Source organism: Cebus imitator, unplaced genomic scaffold, assembly GCF_001604975.1.
Source record: "Cebus imitator isolate Cc_AM_T3 unplaced genomic scaffold, Cebus_imitator-1.0 Scaffold17, whole genome shotgun sequence".
Classification (NCBI taxonomy): Eukaryota; Metazoa; Chordata; class Mammalia; order Primates; family Cebidae; genus Cebus; species Cebus imitator.
In genome coordinates, this window is record NW_016107332.1 from 3,734,738 (window position 1) to 3,757,809 (window position 23,072).

General features: G+C 41.6%; 1 protein-coding gene across 2 annotated transcripts in view; it reads right to left on the reverse strand.

Annotated features, from left to right (window-relative positions):
• Positions 1–2,473: 2,473 nt before the first annotated feature.
• ELOVL6 (ELOVL fatty acid elongase 6) overlaps positions 2,474–23,072 on the reverse strand; it is a 156,064-nt gene continuing 135,465 nt past the window's right edge. Inside the window, exons 3-4 of one of the 2 annotated variants that reach the window (XM_017509751.2) lie at positions 16,257–16,408; positions 2,474–8,333 (exon numbers count right to left, since the gene is read on the reverse strand). In XM_017509751.2, the coding sequence (XP_017365240.1) occupies positions 7,909–8,333; positions 16,257–16,408 (577 nt within the window). In that variant the 3' untranslated portion in view covers positions 2,474–7,908. The remainder of the gene's footprint in view (positions 8,334–16,256; positions 16,409–23,072) is intronic. The other variant, XM_017509766.2, reaches the window with a different exon arrangement.

Here is a 23,072-nt window from a genome sequence, read left to right on the forward strand (position 1 = left end):
CTTTGCAAAAGAGCTCTGTCGTTTTTATAGTAACTCATATACAACTGTAAGCAGTAGAGAATGCAGGAATAGTGAACCCTGTTCTCTTTTCTTCAGAGAGAGATATTAACAGCCTTAACAAATACCCACTGGAGTTTTCACAAATAAAACATAGCAGAGAAACACCCAGGGGGATAGGTTTTCCCTCTAGTATGAAAGGAAATAGTGTAGTCAATAGAAAAGGAAGCTGTGTGTGAAACCCCAGAGTGTAGCACAGGGTTTTCACCCTGGGGAGGGGGGCTGAAAATACCGAAGATGACAGAGTCCAGTGGTGAGATGGGTGGTGTGTCAGAAGGGGGCTGTGGAATGTGCTTAACCCTTAGGCTGCCACGATGCTTTCATAGTGTGTATGTGTATGATTTTCCCCATATAAATACATACTCTGTGATGCATAATAAGGCAAAAATCCCAAAGGTTCCCTCCTTCAATGAAAAACAGTTAAACATAAAATGGATATAGGTTAGGCATGGTGGCTGATGCCTGTAATTCCAACATTTTGGGAGGCCAAGACAGGAGGATAGCTTGAGCCTAGGAGTTTGAGACCAGCCTCGGCAATATAAGGAGACCCTGTCTCTACAGATAATAAAAAATTAGCTAGGCATGGTGGCATGTGCCTGTGGTCCCAGCTACTCAAGAGGTTGAGGCTGCAGGGAATCCTGATCGCACCACTGCCCTCCAGCCTAGGCGACAGAGCAAGACCGTTTCTCCGAAAAGAAATAATAAACAAACAAAATGCATATAGAAATATAAAAGGGATAGATGTGAGATAATTAATTAGATAACAATGTCTTTTAGATCAGTAGCACCCAATCTTTCCTGACCTAGAGCTTCTCTACTTGCCTGGAATCCTTTGCTTAGTGAGATGGCACTGCAGGCAGAGGGCACATGTATCATCCTGTGCGTGTATGTGTCTAGTTTTGTGAGGTTAGGGGGATAGAGTGCAGCGTCTCCTCTTACACACACACACACACACACTGTGGAAGTCTCTGCACTCAGGTCTCCCAGTTTTGTCTTGGGGAACAGCATCTGGTAATAACCGAGACCCTGTCCCAGACCTACCAAGACTGGAGACGAATCAGCTACAGACCAACCAGTGGGGAGCTGTTTCAGTTATTTTAACTGTCCTGCCTATTGATTTAGGACACCCACCTAAATTCATTTATTCCAAAAAAAAAAAAAGCAGCCAAGAGTGGTTACATTACCGAAATATTGGTATTATGAACCTATTTTTGTTCTTTCATAGGAAGAATAATATATCTTGGTCTTGGAGTTCCATAAGTACAGCATTTTTGTTGGCGACAGTGATATGCTTGCATGTTTTAATGCTTGCTTTATTAATTTCTGAAGCTTCCACTTTTTGAGACATGTAATAAATAGAAGGTACATAATGGCACTGTCATATGTATTAGGTTTCTGGGACTTCGCTAACCAAACAGAAACGCTCCCTGAAGTCTGAATTTCCTCCCCCTTCCTGTCCCTTTTTGAAGTTAATAAGAACACATTGTGTGCAGGATGGATTTTTCCCCATTTAACCCTAAGTTAAGAAAATACATTAAATAGATTGCAAAATTCCATCTGAACAATTCTGAGATGTGAAGAGGCAATAATTTGGCCATGAGAAGCCTGCACAAATAATGGTTTCTTGGGTTTTAAATATAAATGCTGTAGGGACATTGCTTTTGTACACACTGTAATGATGCTCCAAAAAGTCATGAAGAGGGACAGACTATTTCACCTGTAAAGTATGCAATGGAACTTATCAGAACACTGGAGTTTGAAGGCTAAATTATTTAGGGATCGGGGACTGGATGACTTAGACTCCTTCTGCTCATAGCCCGCTCCCATGTGAGTAACGTACTGCACCACTAACTAAGAAGGAGGTCTACTTACTATTTTCCCTAACATGTATTTTGCCCTGAGACGCTCTGTCCAATGACATGGCAAAGATCAGTGCCAAGTATTAGAATTTTATTCATTTACACTCTCATTCTTTTCAAAAGATTGAATGGCTGCAGCAAAATCCAAGCTGAGATGATGATGTTCAAATTTCATTCCTTCCACTTCTGTAGCAGTGGATCTAATGAGCACATTTTCCTTATCTGTTAAAATGGAGATTCAATTTAGTCTGTCTGCCCAATTAAGACTGCTCTGGTGAATCAACAGATGCGGAAAATGTGTATTATAAAATGTTATATCCACGAAAGGGATTACTGAAGGGCTGGACATCTTATGGACACTTAGTCAGTGGTAGTTGAGAGCTACAACATTTTTGGGCTCTACTAGAAAGCAAGGAGTTTCAGTGACCCGTCTCCATTCCCTGAGCCTGTGGGTGCAAATGTGGAAATGGCATTTCTGAATATTTGAGGAACCCTCAGTGTCTTAGATGTTCCATTTAAACTGCCCAGAGTAAGAGAGAAAGAAAACAGAAACACAGTTTGATTTTAAATCAAAAGTTATGATTTTATTTTTAATTTTAATTCACCAGGAAAAAATACTTTTTTTAATGCCGTGAAATAAGCACTTGAAAATAACAACTTCAACATTGCTGTGATTTGCTCTGTGAAGCTTATATGGATGGGCTTCCATATGAACACAGGCTCTGAGGTCCCCAAGAAGCTCAATCTTCCAGTGGTTTTCAAGATAGCAGCAAGCAACCTCCTGCCTGAGCATGCCCAGACAGGCAGAGCTGTTTGAAACGAGTATGACCAGGGAGGACTGTTAGGCTACTGCTGTGGCCTTCTTGGTTTCTGTCCATTGAAATACAGGCTCAAGTGGTACTAAAGCATTGGGAAAGTAACAGCACTTAAATACCAGCGTGAGTCAGAACCCTTCACTGCAGGCCGGAGTGGGCTGTAAATGTGGCTTGGCCCCAACTTATGAAACCAGTTCTTAATTTAACCAGTTACTTCAGAAGAGGTTACTACAATGCAGTTGTGGATTTAGACGTCCAGTTAAATATATCTTACTGTGAGACTTTTGCCTGCTCAGCCTAAAACCAGAGTGCCATTTTTGAGACCTCCCCAAGCCCCACTCACGAATGTGCTCCCACTGTCCATCTAACTCCTAGAACAACCTCCACATCACTTCCTTTAAAAAGTGTCATTCAGGAGGAAGGGAAGCCTGAGAATTCCCTCCTGCCGTCTGTGAGCCCTGAATTGTCAAAGTCTCTGAGGATGAGGAAAATAACTGGATGGTTCAAGAGGCTTGTGCATGTTCTTCAGTGCTCTGTGCAGGTGCACTGAACTGGCCTCTTCAGCTCTGCGTTGTGCCAGATGGCTCGCAGATGTTTATAACTGGAGTCTGTCACAACAGCATTCAAGAAAAGGCCGTGGCTGCACTGACACTTGCTTCCTGTAAGTCTCGGATACCAGCGTACAGAGGCTGTTGGCTCACTGGCAGACTGGGACCTACCCCTTCATACTGATTGTCGGAACAAAATAGGGCGTCATGATTTCATCAGCTCTCACTTTAATGTGTGTACACCACTGGCCAAATGTGGTGGTGGATTCTCGGCAAAGTCTCTTCCTGATGGCAATGAGTCTGAGGCACAAAGAAACAGGTGTGGTATAGAAAAGAGAACGATGTTTTAAAAGCTGTGGACACGACTCGCAGCACGGACACCAGCTCTACGATCGTTCTAACTGAGAGTGAGATATTTGTTGTCGGAAACAAAGACTGAAGAACGACACTACCTTTGACTACCGGGAAGTTCTGGGCTCTCTCAAGATTCTGACACAGTATGATTTTCACGACGGAAACTTTTAAGGAAGTGTCTAAAGAGGTGGACATGGACCATGCTTATACAGCGTAAAGCTCTGAACTCAGAGAGGTAAAACCCATTGGTTCTACACTCTCCTCACAGCCCTCTTGAGTCACCCCTTGGCCAATCTAGTTACTCTGTTAAAGAATCATTAAGCAAACCAGAAAAAGAAGCTCTCAGACTGTGCTCTAGCTACCTGGGTTATGTGACACACACATGGTCTCTGAGTAGAAGCTGTACTATCAGAATACAGAAAAAATAGCAGTCTGAGCATTTTGTCCCTCCCAGGCTAATTCAGAGTCTGGGACTATGGCCAGATGTCTGGAACATTCTATGCTAGCGTCACTGTACTCCAGGAGCTTGGTTATTTCTATGTGACAGGTTCACCTTATGAAGATGCTACATCTGATTTTAAAAAAGACATCTGGGCCGGGCACAGTGGCTCATGCCTGAAATCACAGCACTTTGGGAAACAGGGCGGGAGAGGGTGGTGGATCACCTGAGGTCAGGAGTTCGAGACCAGCCTGGCCAACATGGTGAAACCCCATCTCTAATAAAAATACAAAAATTAGCCAGGAGTGATGGTGGGTGCTGTAATCTCAACTACTCAGAAGGCTGAGGCAGGAGAATTGCTGGAACCTGTGAGGCGGGGGTTGCAGTTTGCCGAGATCGTGCCACTGCACTCCAGCCCAGGCAACAGCGAGACTTCATTTCAAAAAAGATATTCTGTGGGTCTTTTCTTGTTCTCCTAGGTTCTCACTGTCTTTCCAATCAATCCCACAAAACCCACTAATATGACATTTCTAACTCAGTCCAGGTATATTAGTCTATGTTCTAATCAATTTCTTTACGTAAATAAAGAGAGATGGAGAGGCAAGGGGGATATAATCAACCCTTTCTTTTCCCTCTCACAATGTAAATGTAAAGTATTCCCTCTCCTCCCCTTACTTTTGTAGTGGAGCATAATTAGAAGGATGGGAGTAAGTGACTTTGAATAACAACCTCAATCCGTGGTTTTAATTTGGTACTTTGGCATTGAATTAGATGTAATACGGTAGTTACTCTTTTCCCATAAGTAACACTAGAAGGTCCACCTAAACCCCCTGCTTTATGAATAGAGCGCTTCTCACTAGAACTTCAATGCAAACTTGTGGACTTGGGTTGATGCTCAGACCTAGTGTATGAAATTGTGTGTGTATGAAATAAAGGATTTTTTTAGTTCAAGAACAATGTTTTCACCATAGTAGGATTGGAATGCAGTGGAAAATCTTCAATAGAAAGATACTCTATTGCAGCATAGTGGGGCAGCTATAAAAACTTGCCTGCCCAAGTTTTTCTGGAATGTTAACTGACAGCAAGCAGGATTATCTATGTGGCAGTCAATTCTCTGGTAGCTTTCAGATTTGTCATGGGCCAGTGATTCAGCCTCATATCTTGATATGATTAAAGCAGCTAAGCTGAGATGTTAGAAAGAGTGTATTGAACCTACACTACCAAAATTTTGTTTTCTTAAAAAAATGTGGCTTTTTTCCTCCCATGATGAACATTGGAAATGCCTTTAGATACATTTAGCAAATTTAAAAAATGTAAGACATTCACCCTGTAAACAAAAATTCCAAATTATTTTACAAGTAAAGACAAACATGAACCTAATACCAAGATGAAAGTGCTTTGGAAGCATCATTTAGAGTCTTTTTAAGGTTTATGCTCACTTCCTTATTCTAACCTGCATGAAAAGATCTGCAATAAATCACTGAATTAAATAATTAAGTCAACCAGATGAGCCTCCAATGGGTCCTTCAATTAAACTCAAGTCAACTGGTATGTGGCCTTCTCCTCATTTTAATTATCCTCATTTTCTGTTATAAGGAAAAAAGCCTTATTGCACAGTATTGTGTATTTGCGAAGCTCAAAATAACATTTACATCCTAAGAATCTATTAGTTTTTATAACAGGACCTGTCTTTTCAGCTCATGTCAGATTTTGCATAATTTATAATACATTCTTCCATCAGTTGTGTTTCATCTATGAACCAACACCAAGACATTATAGACTGCTCACAATAATTCAACACAGATGTAACAGCTTTCCTCCCCTGCACTGCCCCCCCCCTCATTCTTCCAATCATGACTTGCTTTGCATGGATTCTTTGTTCACTGCTCAAACCATTCACACAGAATGGAATAAAACTTTATTCTTTTTAAATTCCACACATAAACGAGATGCTGAAAAAGCCCTTGCCATCTCTGACAGAAAAGCAGAGCAGCCCTGTTTCATGAACAACAGCACAATTAAAGCTAAAATAATATAAAAATAATTTGAAAAAATCCCTTTTACTGTACACTTTCAAAGGAAGAAAGAGAAACAAGTTTTTTTTTTTTTTCTGCTAGCCAGAAAATGCGTTTCTATTCATTTGGGCTTTGAAGTTCAGTGTACCCCACATCTGTGTGCGTGTATGCATGGTTATGTGTGTGTAATCTATGCAGTGCAGAAGCCCCTAATCTTTTCATCTAGTTTGCCTAATCATTAAGCTACTTAACCAATTATAATACTATTATGTCACATTGAACAACTTTACATAATTGCTTCTTTGAAATACTAGGAACATTGACACATGTATTTGGCTTGTAAAGGACTGAAATATTACAGATAATATTATCCAGCTTTTTTTTTTTTTAAGAATATGGCTCTTAATAAATTGATTTTGAGTTCCAGAGCGAAGGTCCCTTTTAAACAATTTCTGAAGCTGACTTGAAGCAGGATAACTATCTTCTGATTTGGCCAAAGATATGACAAGTATTTCATATCACTTAAAATTTGAGGGATAAGTATATAGGGGGCCCTTTGTTGTCGACTTTCAGCCCAATTTGCCGTGAAGTTTGTTGTAGTATCGCCAGTCAGCCAGCAGAGGGCACTTTGAACACCTCTACATTGCTTGGGGAGCAAATGCAGATGATGCAGAAACTGTTCATCCAATATCCCAGGAAGAGCCCTGCGGGTTCCTTTTGGAATTCACAAAAATGTAGGAAATATGTGCTGTGCTACGGGGTATCATTTGGAAAGTTATGAATGTGTGTGAAGTGAAATAGGGAGGGGCATACACGCCGTCTGTCTATCGAATTGATCTTCAGCTCACCTCTTTTCCTACTGTCTTTCTCCCTTTTCCAGCTCACAGTGGTCCTAGGCTGGGTCTTTTTACAGATACTACAGAACTCATTTTTACATTGTTTGGTTGAGTGTTTATCTTTTCGATTCTGTATTTACTCCTCTGTTCAAAAGCTCGGGGCAACTGAACAAAAGGATAATGCTTCATACCTCATTTAAGAGTAGAAATTACAGTTCAACTATCAGAAATGCTCTGGGATGGAGCTGCCCCTGTGGGACCTGGGCTGTCCTGTTTCCATCCTCCCAGGAACAACCTTGGGAAAGTATTCGCCCCCTTTGGTTTTGGCAAACTCACTAGCCTGAGGCTATGAAGTGAAGGTGAAGTTAGTTGAAACCTAGTTGTTTACCTCTGTTTTCACAAGGATGATTAAGACATCTTTTCTCATGGGGGCTACAGCAGCTAACATTTCTTAAAAAGGCTTTAGTTTCTGCAAAAGCGTTATTGTTCTAGATATACACCCTGTGTCTCTTTCATTTTTAGCTTTTCTATTGGCTCCAGTTTAGTGTCTGTAAAGGTTAGAAAGGATTGTGTGTGTGTGCTCGCACAATTTCTAGAGAAAAATCTTTCATCTTAGAGTAATGTGACACTTAGTTAATGCATTTTTTCCTATGTGTTAACAGCCTTTGTTTGCCTTTGATTAGTCTCCTCTGCCTCTGGCTTGCTTTTGTTCTCCCTTGTCCTAGAGTTGACAGATAAAGAGGGAATGGGGTCTTCCAGCAGCAGTGCTTGGAGATGGAGGTGCACTCAGTGAGTCCTCACCCTAAAAGGATCATAAACTTACTGGGTTAAACCAACCTAATTATCCCTAAGCTGCCTTGGGTTTTGTGTTTGCTCATGTTTTGTTTTGTGTTAGCTGCACCACGTATGATTCCTTGTGCCATTTTCTTTTGTCTGTTATTTTTCTTGATGACCCTGAGCTATGGCTTCCTCCTCAGTTCCAACACTATTCAGCCTTCGTTGTTTTCCTCATTTTGCCGATGTAGGCCTCAAAGAAGAAATGGCAGAAGAGCACAAGGTAGCTGAGGTACATGAGTGAGGACCAGAAGATGTTCTGAAAGTGAGAGTGACACTGGTCATGCTGCATCCAGTAGAAGACCAGGTAGTTAACGACACAGCCCATCAGCATCTGAGTGATCTGGGACAAGGTGATGAACATGGCAAACTTCCGGGAGACTCGGAAACCCGCCGCCCGCAAGGCATAGTAAGAGTACATCACGGCGTGCACGCCATAGTTCATAGTCATGAACCAACCTCCCCCGGCAATCATGTCTTTGTAGGAGTACCAAGAGTACAGGAGCACAGTGATGTGGTGGTACCAGTGCAGGAAGATCAGCTTCTGCTTCCTCAGAATAATGAATATTGTATCTCCTGAAAGACAAAGGGAAGAAGGTACGTGAGGTCCCTGACCACCAATGACAATGACTTACAGTTTTGTAAGAGGGTAGACATCTTACGCTAGGACTAGAGGGTTAGATGGACTGGATTAGAACTCTGGACTGGTATTTACGAGCTCTGTAACCTGGGGCAGGTTATCTTCACTATTTCCAGTTTCTTATCCTCACTGTTTCCAGTTTCCTCATCTACAGAATTGGTGATAATTGAAAAGAGTAGTATGGAATTGCCTGAGCATGAAGTAAGATAATCAGCATGGCCCACTTCAGACACAATAGGCAAGCAGCAAATGTTTCTTTCAAGGTATTTCACACAAAATCGTATTTATCATTGATTTGGAAGGGACACTACCAACTATGTTGCCAACTCCTAACTCAACCATACATTTTAGAAAATATCACCTGGAGGGGACAGTTGACTTGTCTTAGATCATTTATCAATCAAAAGAAACAGATGGAAACTCAAGCTCCCAGCAACATGTTCTAAGACCTCTTTATAACCTAGTAAAACCACAATTTTTCTGTGGTACATGACAAAAGGTACACCTCAAACACATATCGTTGTGAGCTCCTGTAAATTACAAAGCCTGGGCAAGTGGCAGTGAGAAAAGCAAAATCTAAACAAAAGGCAGACAGAAAAAGGGTGACAAAAGTCCTCTTCCAGACACATTTGCTAACGAGGGAAATAGGAATGTTTTATACCAGTGAATCAAGTGAGGAGAAATTACAAATAACAGTTTTCATTTTATGGAATTAACTTGAAAGCTTCCCAGGATCTATCAGAGTTTTGTCTCACAATATCCCTTTGAAGGAAAAGACCATAGCTTCTGAGGCAAGGAATGATGCTGAGGTGGGTAGATGCTGTGTATCTGCAACGCTTCATTGAAAAGTCTCAGGGCTCTGAAAATAGACTGTAGAACATTTGTGTAAAACTGGATGGAGAGGAAGTCCAGTGAAAAATACACCCAATTCGATTAGCGAGTAAGAGGATAAGGGAAGATACACGAGGATGTGGGACAGAAACAGGCTAATACAGGTAAATGCTTCTTTCTCTTTCCTATCTCTATGGTTAGGAGACATGGGAAAAACCGACATCCTTCATGACCTTTGGAGAACTCAAACCTGGCTTTTCTTAATGTAAAAACAAGAGCTAGAAGGTTCTTTTAATTTTTTAATTGTTTTTGAGATAAGGTCTTGCCTTGTCACCTAGGCGCTATCACAGCTCACTAAAGACTTGATCTCCCAGGCTCAGGCAATCCGATGTCTCACTGCAGCCTCAGGAGCAGCTGGGACTGCAGGCACATGCCACCACACCTAGCTGATTTAAAAAAAAACCTTTTTTTGTAGAGAGGAGGTCTTGAACTCCTAGGCTCAATCTATCTGCCAGCCTTGGCCTCCTAATGTGCTAGGACTACAAGCGTGAGCCACCATGCCTGGCCCTGGTTTTTTCTCTTCTTCTAAAATTTAATTAAGTACAAAAACTAGTACTTATTCCTACCTTATCTCTCATGTACTTCATGGATGGCCTAAAATGCTTGCACTGGGCAAGGTCAAAGAATGCTGAGCTATGGAGAAAGACTTCTAAGATCTGATGGCAGTGGCTGGAATGATAAGATGGTGCCCCACTCCATTCATTAGGAGAGCTATTAGTTTATTTTCCTATTAAACTGTTAAATCCTATTATTTCATATTTGTTTACAATAGAAAAGGAAAGTTGGCCAGCTGTGGTGGCTCATGCCTGTAATCACAGCAGTTTTGGAGGCCAAGGCAGGCAAACTCCTGAAGTCAGGAGTTTGAGACCAGCCTGGCCAACAGGGTGAAAATCCGTCTCTACTAAAAATGCAAAAGTTAGCTGGACATGGTGGCAGGCACCTGTAATCCCAGCTACTCAGGAGGCTGAGACAGGAGAATCGTTTGTACCTAGGAGGCAGAGGTTGCAGTGAGCCAGGATCATGCCATTGCACTCCAGCCTGGGTGACAGAGCGAGACTCCATCTCAAAAAAATAAAAATAAAAAGGAAAGTTGTCTGTTGCTATATTTCTGAGCCTATTATCAAATTTTTGTTGAAGTTATCTTCTCTCTTGAAAAATGCCTGATTTTTATGGTGTCTATCAATGTCAGACAGGCTAATAATGACGGATGGTGATGGTAACCCTCATAAGTATACTTAAGGGACAAAACTGGTGTCAGGAGACCCTGGGTCTGCTTCTCAGTGTTAAACTGTGCTATCTTTGTGTGCCTGTAAGAGATCTACCATTTCCGTAGAAGCACTATTCTGTGCCTCCAATCCCTCTGTGGACAATAACGCAGACACAATCAATTCCAGCGACCATTGTTCATAGTGGAAAGAAGGTAGACATCCAAGAAACTGTATGTTTAAAACAAATTTAGTCATTCATAATTTAATAGATGTTTTTATGAGTCTCTTACCATTCACTAATATAAGCCCCCATACAATTCCAAACACATTATAATAAATTTGTCATAAAGTGATATGCATTTCATCCTAATTCTTTAGCTTAATTTAACTCTATCATCACTTTTATATTAAAATTTTATTGTCTAAAGAATGATTAAGAAAAACCGTATTAGAATGGGCTAGCGTAGGACGGAAAGTGAAAAGTACAATTCTGGAGTTGAGAATGGCTTTGTGTTTCTCCAGTCTGGAGGTGAAGGTGTATCTGCAGTTTATCCGAGACACACTGGGTGTTTCTAGTTACTTTAGGGGTAGGGAGGGGAGAAGGGTGGGGGACAGGAGGGGGGAAAACATGTCCCAAAATCTTGACAACAAAATTAATTTGAATTTGCTTAGGAGTTTTTTCCAGAATGTATATGCAGGATGGTAGGTGCAGGAATGAAATTGAGCATCTCCCAGCAATGGCTCTGGAGCTGATCCATAGCACCATTCAACGCCCTATCAGGGTTACTGTCCCCAGGACTGCTGACCCAAAGACTGGTAGTTTCCCTCAGGCAGGGGAAAACTAGTGGGGCTCTGGAAGGGCGAACCAAGACCTCTCACGGTCTTGGATATGGCAGCTGAGATGCATGAGTTATGCCACTCTGGCAGGTACAAATTATTTTTCCTCTGGGGAAACCACATAATGTCACATTTAATTTGTCATAAGCCAGAGTCTTGCCAAGTCATGATAATTGGGGGCTTTCCAGAGGCTATAGAGTGACCCAGAAATGTAAACTATCAGAGGGACTGTGTATTTGAGTTGCTTAATCAACCTTTCTTGTTCAAATGTCCTGTTGGCATAACAGGAAGGATTTTGGCCAAGTACAAGCAATGGGACTTTAGACTCTTGAATGTTTCAGTCATGTCATTTTAGCTACTTCCTGGTTCACATTCTCTTATCATGATCTCTCTAACCTTTGGTCCAACTATTTTCATTCAAGAGGCAGCTTTCAGACAGGGCATGGTGTTTCCCATACCCAAGTGTCATTTTTGAGCTATACCTTTGCAGCTATAGGAAAAGCAACCAGCATTTGGAAATCCCCAGGGTGCTCTCAGCCACCAAGAGACACAGAGAGGCGACTCTGTGGGTGTGGTTTGTCACACACAGCTGAGTCCCTCTTCCCAGAGCTAGCTAGAGGGCTGCTGAGTCAGAGCTTCAAAAACAATGACATGCTCAACTGAGCAAGGACCTGGGCTCAGAGCAGATGTTTCCAAGTTTTAACAAAACCAAATCTCAGCAGGTTTTAATATAATCCAAATAGTAGGTGCTCAAAGATTTGGCATACAAAGCAGGTTAGTGGCTCCCTTCCTCTCACTTGTTCTAGTGGACTGCAACCCCATAATTCACTGAAATGAGCTCATGGCTTTCTGCTGAAACAGAAAGCTCTTCTTGCTATTTATTAAGAGTTTAGTGAAAGGAGAGTTAGTGTGGAATGAGTAGCATTTCAGCTGGGGAAGATGCAAATGTTCTGGAAGTTGATAGAGTGATGATTGCTCAGCAATCTGAAAAATGTGTATATTTTACTGCAATTTAAAACAAAAGTGTGAGTTTGTGGGGGTTGGGGGGGATACAGTTTCAGTATTATACATGAAAGAACTTTTTTTTTTATTATTATTATTCTCACAAGATCTTTTCCTTTTGGTGCTTATAAGAGAGTCCAGAATCTTAGAATATTGAAAGGCAGAACTTGGGACCCCAAAATAAGAAAAGTGCTAACTAATCCAAATGGGTAAATCTCTTAATTAAATTGTAGTGACAAGATTCTCCAACTGCAAAAACTGGAAAGAAATTTAACCTCTAAAATGCAAGGGAATAAAAAAGTCATCCAGGCCAACATGTTCACTCTATAAAGACCTGGGCTGCTTGTCTTGGAGACACTTGCACTGATTTTGGATCTGTTTTGAGTCAGCAGTTTCCCTCTGAATGGCCATCGTCAAAGGAGCTCCAGAATATTTGAAGAACAATATTATATTTATTTAATGTATTTTTTATTTTTTAAGATGGACTTTCACTCTTGTTGCCTAGGCTGGAGTGCAATGGTGCCATCTTGGCTCACCGCAACCTCCGCCTTCTGGGTTCAAGCGATTCTCCTGCCTCAGCCTCCCAAGTAGCTGGAATTACAGGCATGTGCCACCGTGCCTGGCTGATTTTGTATTTTTAGTAGAGATGGGGTTTCTCCATGTTGGTCAAGCTGGTCTCAAACTCCTGACCTCAGGTGATCCGCCTGTCTCAGCCTCCCTAAGTACTGGGATTACAGGCATGAGCCACTGCCCCCAGCCTAATATTCTGTATTTTTAAATGTTAAAAAAAAAAGGTACTCAGAACATGAAAATTATCTGTATAAAGGGTTTGAAGTATGAAGTATTTGTGTTACTAATTAGCCTCATTAAATAACTGTGTCAAGATTAGAATATTATTTCTCCCAACACTTCAATCTCATATTTTAACTGCAAAGGGATCAATTATTGGATAATCCACAAAGGACAGCTATAAATTATTGTGACGAATGAGACCTTTCCAGGGAAAGGGATTATCATGCCAGTGGCACATCGGTCCTATGGACTGCAAGTAGGAGACTGGACTATGGCTCCTTTGGGTCTCAAGAGAGAATGCTGTGTTCAATTACAATGCCCACTATGAGGCCGAGGGGCGTGGACATTTGGGCCTGGATTAAATTAAGACAGGTGATATTAACATCATCAGGATCAACACAACCAAGATGTAGGATGAAAACATGAACACCTCTGGGTGCTGCACTAGGAGGTCTTCTCTAGGAATCCTAAAAGTCAGGAGGACAGAGAACATAGATCTAATTATGTCTTTAAAGGAAATTCATCACTACAGATAGCTTGAGGTGGCATTTCGATAAATTATTCCTCCAGAAGGTAGAAACGACTGTGAAAGGACTGTGTTTGTTCTCAAGCACCTCAAATACAACTGCATATAACTCAGAACACAATACAGACAAGTAGTCCCTGTAGGGAAAAGGCATTTCTAGAAGAAAACACTAAGGCTGCTTCTTTGTGATCTGAGACTTAAACGTCAGAAGCATCATACCATTTCTTATTAAAAAATTTTTTTTTGAAAACAGTAGAAGTAGACATTGTGAAAGTGTTCAGGGGAAGCATTCAGGGGAAACCACATGTTTCATGCATTCACTGCATTTATGTAGTCAGGCCTTTGTCAAAAAAGATAGGGGATTAATAAGGTTACTAAATAGCATAAAAGTCAGAGGGATATATTTCTCAACTTAAATAATTCAAACTTTAATAACATGTTAATTTATTTTAAAGAAAAAAAGTCATGGCTGGGTGTGGTGGCTCACGCCTGTAATCCCTACACTTTGGGAGGCAGAGGCGGGCTGATTACCTGAGGTCAGGAGTTTGAGTCCAGCCTGGCCAATATGGGTGAAACCCCATCTCTACTGAAAATACAGAAATTCACTGGGTGTGGTGGCACACACCTGTAATCCCAGCTACTTGGGAGGCTGAGGCATGATAATCATTCGAACCCTGGAGGTGGAGGCTGCAGTGAGCTGAGATTGCACCACTGCACTCCAGCCTGTGTAACAGAGTAAGACTATGCCCCCTCCACCCAAAAAAACCTCCAAGAGTAAAGAATACATGCTCATACTCTCAGGTCAACCCCAGTTTGAGAACAAGTGCTCTGATTCAAAAACTCTATGAATCAAAGCAAATTAAAACTCTTATATAATTTTTAAATTCCCAGAAATACCTCTTCAGATTTTTCAGGCTTTGTCTGTAGATCCAGGGTGAAAACTACTTCTCTAGCCTATGACTTCATACTTAGTGGTATCGATACCTCCTGGGGCCTTGTTCATAATCATATTGTAAAATTATTTTTTTAGATAAAGTTGCCATTCTATTTCAGCTGGTGGTAACATAAATGCATTGAATGAATGACTGAATGAATCCACACTAACGCATTTCACCCTGAGACTGTCTTCATAGGCTGCGTGTGTATAGGCGTGTGTGGGGGTGTGTGCGGGTGGGCACATGCATGCGGTAGTTATCTAGTTATTTTGGACTGTCTTTGTACCTCTGCCTCTCTTAGGAAGGTTTTCAGTAAAAGTTTTCTTCTGTTGCTCTTCCCTTGTTTTTGACCTGGGAAGACAAAAGCTCAAACCAATTGTCATCTACTTGTAGAAAGCAGGTTTCTAGCATCCAGTAGATGATGACTGGCTTGCTGGCCCTGCACACATTAGACATTTCCCATTCTATCTGAATAGACACAGGACATGAACAAGGGGCTCCTTACAGAAAGAAGACTGCTCATAGCTTGTGTTGCAGGTGGCTTGTAAGGAAATGCAACCACAAACTCCCTTTTTAGGAGCAGATGGGTGTGGCTGCAAACTCTTGGAATTACCTCAGTTTTGCCCTACGCCTAATCATCCTCCAAGTTCCCCTGGCTCCATTCCCTGAAAACCTGTTTATCTCTTTAAGCAAACTTTTCCTCTACCTCTGGACTTGCCTTACTAGCCCAGGCTTTTTGGCCTCTCCTTGGATTTCTCTAGGAGAGGGGACAATACATTTTAGGTTGGTGCAAAAGTAACTGCTGTTTTGCCATTGAAAACAATGGCAAAAATCACAATTGATATCTTTTGAACTAAATATATACAATTCTTACTTCCAGGTTAAAAAAAAAAAATCCAGAACCCCAGAGGGTGACCAGGTTGGCCTAAGAGTCTGTACCAATTTGCTAGCATTATTGCCACCAGTAGATATCTTTCTGTGTAAATAAAGACATTTTCTGGAAAACTGTGCCCACATCACTCCTTGACTTGAGTATGTCTGCTAACCTATGCCACACTTATATTCAAGATCACTAAAGAGTTGAGGGAAAAATTATAGAAATCTACAAATACAGCCTGTGTTTTCTATTAATTTCTAGAAAGTAAATTACATTTCCCTTCCCTAAGGCCATCTGGAAGATTAAAAGCAAACACCACCAGAGACCAACCCTTAGCATTTGTTAATGAGAACATGAGGGTCCCCAAATGAAAAGCTTAATTTCTAATCTGAATCCTAACTCTGCAGATGAAAGAATGCTCAGATATGGGACTTGGAAACAGCTGTGTTGCTCTTTTTTCCCCGTATTTTAATATTAGCTCAGCTCAGTGGGCCTCAGAAAGGGGGCTGTGTACATTTTATAAGCCCCTGGAAGTATATTTTTTGTAGTGCTCTAAAATCAGCCTGTTCAATGTAACTATCTGCTCTTAATATACACAATGTAAAATTATTTAAAAGGAAAGAGGGAGCGAATAATAGAAAGTAGAAGTCAGTCAAGAACTCAAATTCATTCATTGTAACTTTCCTGCAACCAACAAAATAGGACCTTCCGATTGTTTCTTTGTTCACTAAATAAATATTGTGGATATATTGCTGCAAAGAGAGTGAGAGGAAATGGAAGAAGATACTCACCTAGTTCAGGTGCTTTACTTAGCACAAATGCATAAGCCCAGAATTTGCTGACAGGTCCATTGTAAAAACCCTGGTCACAAACTGACTGCTTCAGGCCTTTGGTCATCAAAATGTACACCATATAAGCACCAGTTCGAAGAGCACCGAATATACTTCATAATGAAAAGAGAAAAGAAACAGCATTTAGGAAAATAGTTTCACTTCTCACATAAACCATACTTAGAAGACTGGTTGACCACTGGCAGGAAATAGGCATCGAAGAATCATAATTATTTGTATTTCCTTGAAAGCATCTTAATACGTTCTGTAAACAAGAGCTGATAGAATGACTCAAGCACTTTATTCTGAAACCATACATGATACTACTTCCTCTTCATCAATGTTCCAAAAAGCGGTCATGAAAAAGGGTAATAGATTCAGAGTAGGATCTCATGAAGAACACTGGTGACCTTTGAGTTTCAGCTTGGGAACTATTTCTTAGAGAGCAGATGGGTGTGGCTGCAAACTCTTGGAATTACCTCAGTTTTGCCCTATGCCCAATCATCCTCCAAGTTCCCCTGGCTCTATTCCCTGAAAACCTGTTTACCTCTTTAAGCAAACTTTCCCTCTACCTCTGGACCAAGAATTTTGGTCTCTCCTTGGATTTCTCCAGCAGTCTCCAAATCACTTTCCACTCCCGGATCCATCTTTCTCAGAGATGTCAGCATGAGTGAGACTCCTTTGAAACCTTAGCTCTGTCACCTCCTCCAAGAAGCCCATTCAGGCAAGATAAGTGCTCACTCTCTGAGCTCCCTAGCACCATGTGCTAACACTGTCCTAACACTGTTCTTCAGTGCCTTGTGATGTGTTTATCTCCACATAGGCACAGGAGTTCGATAAAGATTATTGAAAAAGTGAAGAAAAAATTAACAAAATTTTTAAATCAAGGAACTGGTAAAGAAACAGGAGAGTTCTGGAACACACTAGGTTCTACAAACACAACCTGCAGTAGAAAAGCACTTGGTAAGGGGAACATGCAGCCGCTGTTACGAAGTCAGCCCCTTAAGTGTATGTCCCAGAACGTGTGACCCATGCCCCGTATTGAAAGGAGACCTGGCTGACCATGTGGGGAAGATGGACCTGCCTAACCTTTTCTGTCCAAAAGGGCAGCATCTTACTCTAGAACTCAGTTGAGAGATCAATGAATGATCAACCGCTGAATTGAGAAATTAAGCCTCTTTTCTCCTCAGAGGCACTGTTTTTTTTATTTAAAATATCTTATTAGAGTTGCTCTAAAATAAATCATTTCCCTAGGCTAACCTGTCCAGAAAGCATACATCCACCAACCAGAACTAAAGGTCAACTTTGTACGGAATCAAGATAATGAAGTTGAATTCCTGGCAATTGTCTATTAAGTTGGGTCTTTGTAAGTAGCTTCTCTAAAGACAGGAAGCCTCTATCAAATGGTGTTACTCTTTCCAGTGTATGAAATTGTCCTGCAGAGGATTACTGTCATTTTACAGATATAGATCCTCTTTAATCCCTCAGTGATTTTTCTCTGTTTCAGAATAAAAACCTCAACTCCTTTCTCAGGACTGACAAGTCCTCTCTGCAGTGCCCCTCTCTCCGCGTCTGCATTCTCCCCTCCTGCCATTCTCTTCCTGCTCACTGTGAGCCAGTCAACTCAGCTTTCAGACACTTTCAGTTTTCTGCCTCAGGACCTTTGCATTTCTCCCCTGTTCATTACAGAACTGGCTTCTTTTTGCTTTCTTATCTCAAGGAACTGTCTCCTCCCAGTAGAATGACCTAAGTCTTTACAATCCACTACCTGTCCTAATTCTGGGATGAAGGGTTGATTTCATTAGTAGCATCAAGTAATGGAGATTTTTCTGGAGTTTTTGGGTATACTGCCTTTCCCTCACCAGATGATGGCTATTTTTTTTTTTTTTTTGAGATGGAGTCTCACTCTATCACCCAGACTGGAGTGTGGTGGCATGATCTCACTGCAACCTCCGCCTGCTGGGTTCAAGTGATTCTCCGGCCTCAACCTCCCAAATAGCTGGAACTACAGGCATGCAACACCATGCCTGGCTAATTTTTGATTTTTAGTAGAGGTGGTGTTTCACTATGTTGGCCAGGCTGGTCTTGAACTCCTGACCTCGTGATCCGCCCACCTCAGCTCCCTCAAAGTGCTGGGATTACAGGCGTGAGCCACTGTACCTGGCCAATGGCTACATTTTTAATATGTAAAGTGGTCACCATCACCAAATTAACATACTTGCAGCTTAAAAACCCATAATTTGCTACCATAGAGAGTAATATGGAAATATGAACGAGGCATTTCCATCGAGGCATATGTAGCAGAAAATGTTGGTTGCCTATTCAAGAGAAAAGTACCTTCTTCCTTCTTATTAAGAGAATCCTGATTTTGATGAGGTGCTTCCAAGTTTTGATTCTTCCAAGGAAGGTGACCTTATCTCAAATTTGGGAGTAAAACTGAAATACCTAAGCCAGTTTTGGTAGCCCCATTTTCCTTACCAGTGATTTGTAGTGTGAGTTTGTGACAGGCATGTGCCCCAATTCTAGCCAAGATGATGTAACAAGAGGCTTCTGGCAGGTTGGGAAAGGTTTCCTTGCCCTTAAACATGTACCGCCTGGAAATGCAGCAGCCATCTTGCAATCCCGAGAGATCCCTTGAGAACAAAGCCAACACAGAGGATGGCAAAATAGTTTTTCAAGATGTGACAGAGCTGCTGAATTAACCAATCATTCTGTGACCCTATCTCAAGATTTGTTGTTCTTAAGATAGTAAATCTTGCTTATTGTATAACCCATTCAAAGTTTTGCTTTCTATTACTTACAGCCCAAAGCATTCCACTGGACAAAAGACACAAGATCTGATTTTCAGTAGACTTTTTTTTTTTTTTTAAGAGACAGGATCTTGCTATGTTGCCCAGGCTGGAGTGCAGTGGCTATTCACAGGTGGGATCCCACTACTGATCAGCACGGGAGTTTTGACCTGCTCCGTTTCTGACCTGGGCCGGTTCACTCCTCCTTAGGCAACCTGGTGGTCTCCTGCTCCCAGGAGGTCACCATATTGATGCCGAACTTAGTGCGGACACCCAGTGGGCATAGCACACTACAGCCCAGAACTCTTGGACTCAAGCGATCCACCCACCTCAGTCTCCCGGGTAGCTGGGACTGTAGGCACGTGCCACTGCGCCCAGCTCAGTAGGCTTTTGAAAACTAGTTAACGTTTTGTGCAGAAGTTCCCTCTGTGGCTATAAAATGCATCTAGCCATAGATACTGCTGTTTAACTATGTACTACATCAGTTATCTGCTTTTCATATACCAGTGGGGGAGATGTCAATGACTTTCGTACAAGGCCAAAGCAAGAAAACATGCAAATGAAGCGCTTTCAAACTGTATCACTCCTTGCTCACTAGCCTCATGTCTATGATTCTTTCAGAACCATCTAACCACATTTTCTAGAGCATCCCCTTCCCCACTGACTCCAGTCCACTATATCCAGAAATCATACAGCCCAGAACCCTTCCTTTACTCTATCTGCTATTAGACTATGAGATTCACACATGATCAGAGTAGATCCAAAGAATGTATCTTTGAAATAGTTATGATCCTTTCATCCTTTTGAGTCTCAAAAAATTATTGTAATTTATTCCCAATTTCTAAGGTATTCACACAAGTTCATTTATTCTTTCAAGGGTCAAATATGTATTGGCATGGTTTTAGATAATGGATTGAAAAAAAAAATCATTAAGCTAACTCTGGCTAGTGGGTGGTAATCCTAGAAGACTTCAAAGGAAATGGTATTTGAATTATGGGCAAATAGGTATTCACAAGTTTGAGGGTTAGGTCATGGGGAGGTCATTTCAGAGCACTGTAGAATTGAAGGTTTTGATATCATGGTGACCTACAATATTGCTGACCGCAAGTGTATAGCACATATTATTGTCCCATATCTGGACATGTGCCTCATTCTCTAAGCTCTGAACAATAAGGCTGACTCAGAACAGAGGACAGTGGCACTTTTCAGGGAAACCGTCAGTGCCAGCCATTGGGCCCATGTGTCTGTGGGCAAAGGCGCATTGTTGAGATGTGATAGTGCTGCTGCTGGGAGCACTGTGGGGGCTGCCTGGCCAATGGGATGATTGTTATTTGTGGGGAGCCACTAGCTCTGCCCTGGCACATTTCAGCCTCTGGACACTTTGAAACCAGGTGGTTTTTATCACAAGAGTGTCACACTGTGACACTTCACCAAAATATACTGTAAGGTGAGGAGACTTTCCTTCCTCCCTCAGTTACATTAGCTTGAGAGGCAGCGTGACGCAGCAGGGAAACATGCTGCTGTATTCTGCTACCCCCAGTCCCTTCTTAGGCTCACAGCAGATGTTGCTAATCAATCTCAGCACTCTTTCTGGCCATCCCTGGACAATGCATTGAAGTTCTAGACCACTCCAAGCCAATGTCAGTTGATTAGAGTTGCAAATCGAAGACTTTGTACAATAGGCTCCAATCACAGCCCAATCACTTACTACTAAGAGTTTCTTTTTTTTTTTTTTGAGACGGAGTTTCGCTCTTGTTACCCAGGCTGGAGTGCAATGGCGCGATCTCGGCTCACCGCAACCTCTGCCTCCTGGGTTCAGGCAATTCTCCTGCCTCAGCCTCCTGAGTAGCTGGGATTACAGGCATGCGCCACCATGCCCAGCTAATTTTTTGTAGTTTTAGTAGAGACGGGGTTTCACCATGTTGACCAGGATGGTCTCGATCTCTTGACCTCCTGATTCACCCGCCTCAGCCTCCCAAAGTGCTGGACTACTAACAGTTTCATAATCAGCCAAGTTACTTAAGTATTCTTTCATCTGAAAGGAGGATAATAATATCTAACATGCAATTCATCTTAGAAATTTTGTAAAGCAATATAAATACAATATTTAGTTAGCATCAAGCCTCTGATATATAGGTGCTCAATGAAACAGTTTTCATTATATTACTCTTCTTACTTTATTACTATTTGTGTTATTATCATTGCTGATTTACTTTGGCTAACCCTCAATGTTGAAAATAACCTTTCTCTCTGATCTTATTTTGTCAAGTCAAAGAGGTTAAGATTAATTAACCCTGATTCAAAGTTAAGAAAACTGATTTACAGCTAATTCAATTTGCCACATTGACTGTTCATATTATTCCTATTGCTAGGAGAATTTCTATTTATATACATGCTTTTTCTTGGGCAACCAAGTCTCCAGGAGAGAAGGATGGGTGTCATTCTTGAAGCAACCCTAAGAGGTACATCTCCTGCAGTGAGGTTGCTCTTTTGGAGCAGCAGAAGCTGGCCAGAGAGCAGGGTCAAGGAAGGTCAGCCTGAGCAGTCCACACCTGGTGGGCTCAGTCCCCCAGGTCCTGATCCTGACTCTCGTCTGACAAAAGGTAATTATGCATCAACTTGCCAGAAGGGACAACTAGCAAGTTTACAACAGGAGGCAAAATGAGCACATTCCATAGTGAGGCTTGAAGGAGAGGCTGCTGGTATAGAAAAGTGTCTGGTTCAAGTGAAATGTACCTTTCCTTCAGATGATAAAGGTTATTCTAAATCTAGAGCCTCAAACAGGCTGAGGGTCTAGACCACTGTTGAATGAAGGCAGATGATTACTTCATCATCTTTTCAGCTCTATGGTCATACTTTTTTTTTTTTTTTAAAGAAATATACCATATAGGTCAAACATGGTGGTTCATGCCTATAATCCTAGCATTTTGGAAGGCCAAGGTGAGTGGATTACTTGACGTCAGGAGTTCAAAACCAGCCTGGTCAACATGGTGAAACCCCGTCTCTACTAAAAATATGAAAATTAGCCAGCTACTTGGGAGGTTGAGGTAGGAGAATTGCTTGGGCCTGGGAGGTGGAGGTTGTGGTGAGCTGAGATGGTGCCATTGCACTCCAGCCTGGGCAACAAGAGTGAAACTCACTCTCAAAAAAAAAAAAAAAAAAGGAAAAGAAATATACCATATATATCCTTTTTGTCAAAGCCAAATGAATGAATGAATCAATGGAGTAGCAGAGAGCTCCGTGCAGGGAGCAGTATACGTTTCTGCTCCCTCTGCAACATCAGACACAGTGCAGCAAGGAGATGACGAGGCCGGGATCACAGTCCCGATTAGCTAAGGTGCTTTCTTCTCAGACTCCTGCTCCGGGTCCCTAAATCCACAAGGAGCCTGTTTCCTGATCACTAGCCATTTGCCATGAAGTATCAGGAATACCCATTATACAATTAACTGTGATACTTTGTGGGTAGGGGAGGGTACTTTCTATTTTGTACATTTCTGCACTATTTGACTTTTTTTTTTTTTTTTAAGTGATAAGATCTTGTTCTATTGCTCAGGCTGCAGTGCAGTGGCGCAATCACAGCTCACTGCAGACTTGAACTCCTGGCCTCAAGTGATCCTCCTGCCTCAGCTTCCCAAGTAGCTGGGATTATAGGCATAAGCCACTGTTATTGTCTATTTAACTATTTTAAATAAGCACATATTAGATTGATAGTTTTTTAAAAAATGTAAACGGGGTCTCATCATCTTGTCCAGGCTGGTCTTGAACTCCTGGGCTCAAGCAATCCTCCTACCACAGCCTCCCAAAATGCTGGGATTTTAGATGTGAACTACTGCATCTGGCCTATATTGATAGTTTTGAAAAATCTATTTTAAATAGGTGGCTGGTCACTATTGTTGCAATCACAGTGGTACTAGCTTGTAAGGCTTTACTAGTGAATTTTTAGAATGAGGTTGAGCTATAACACGAATCCCTAGTCAGCCTCTGGATG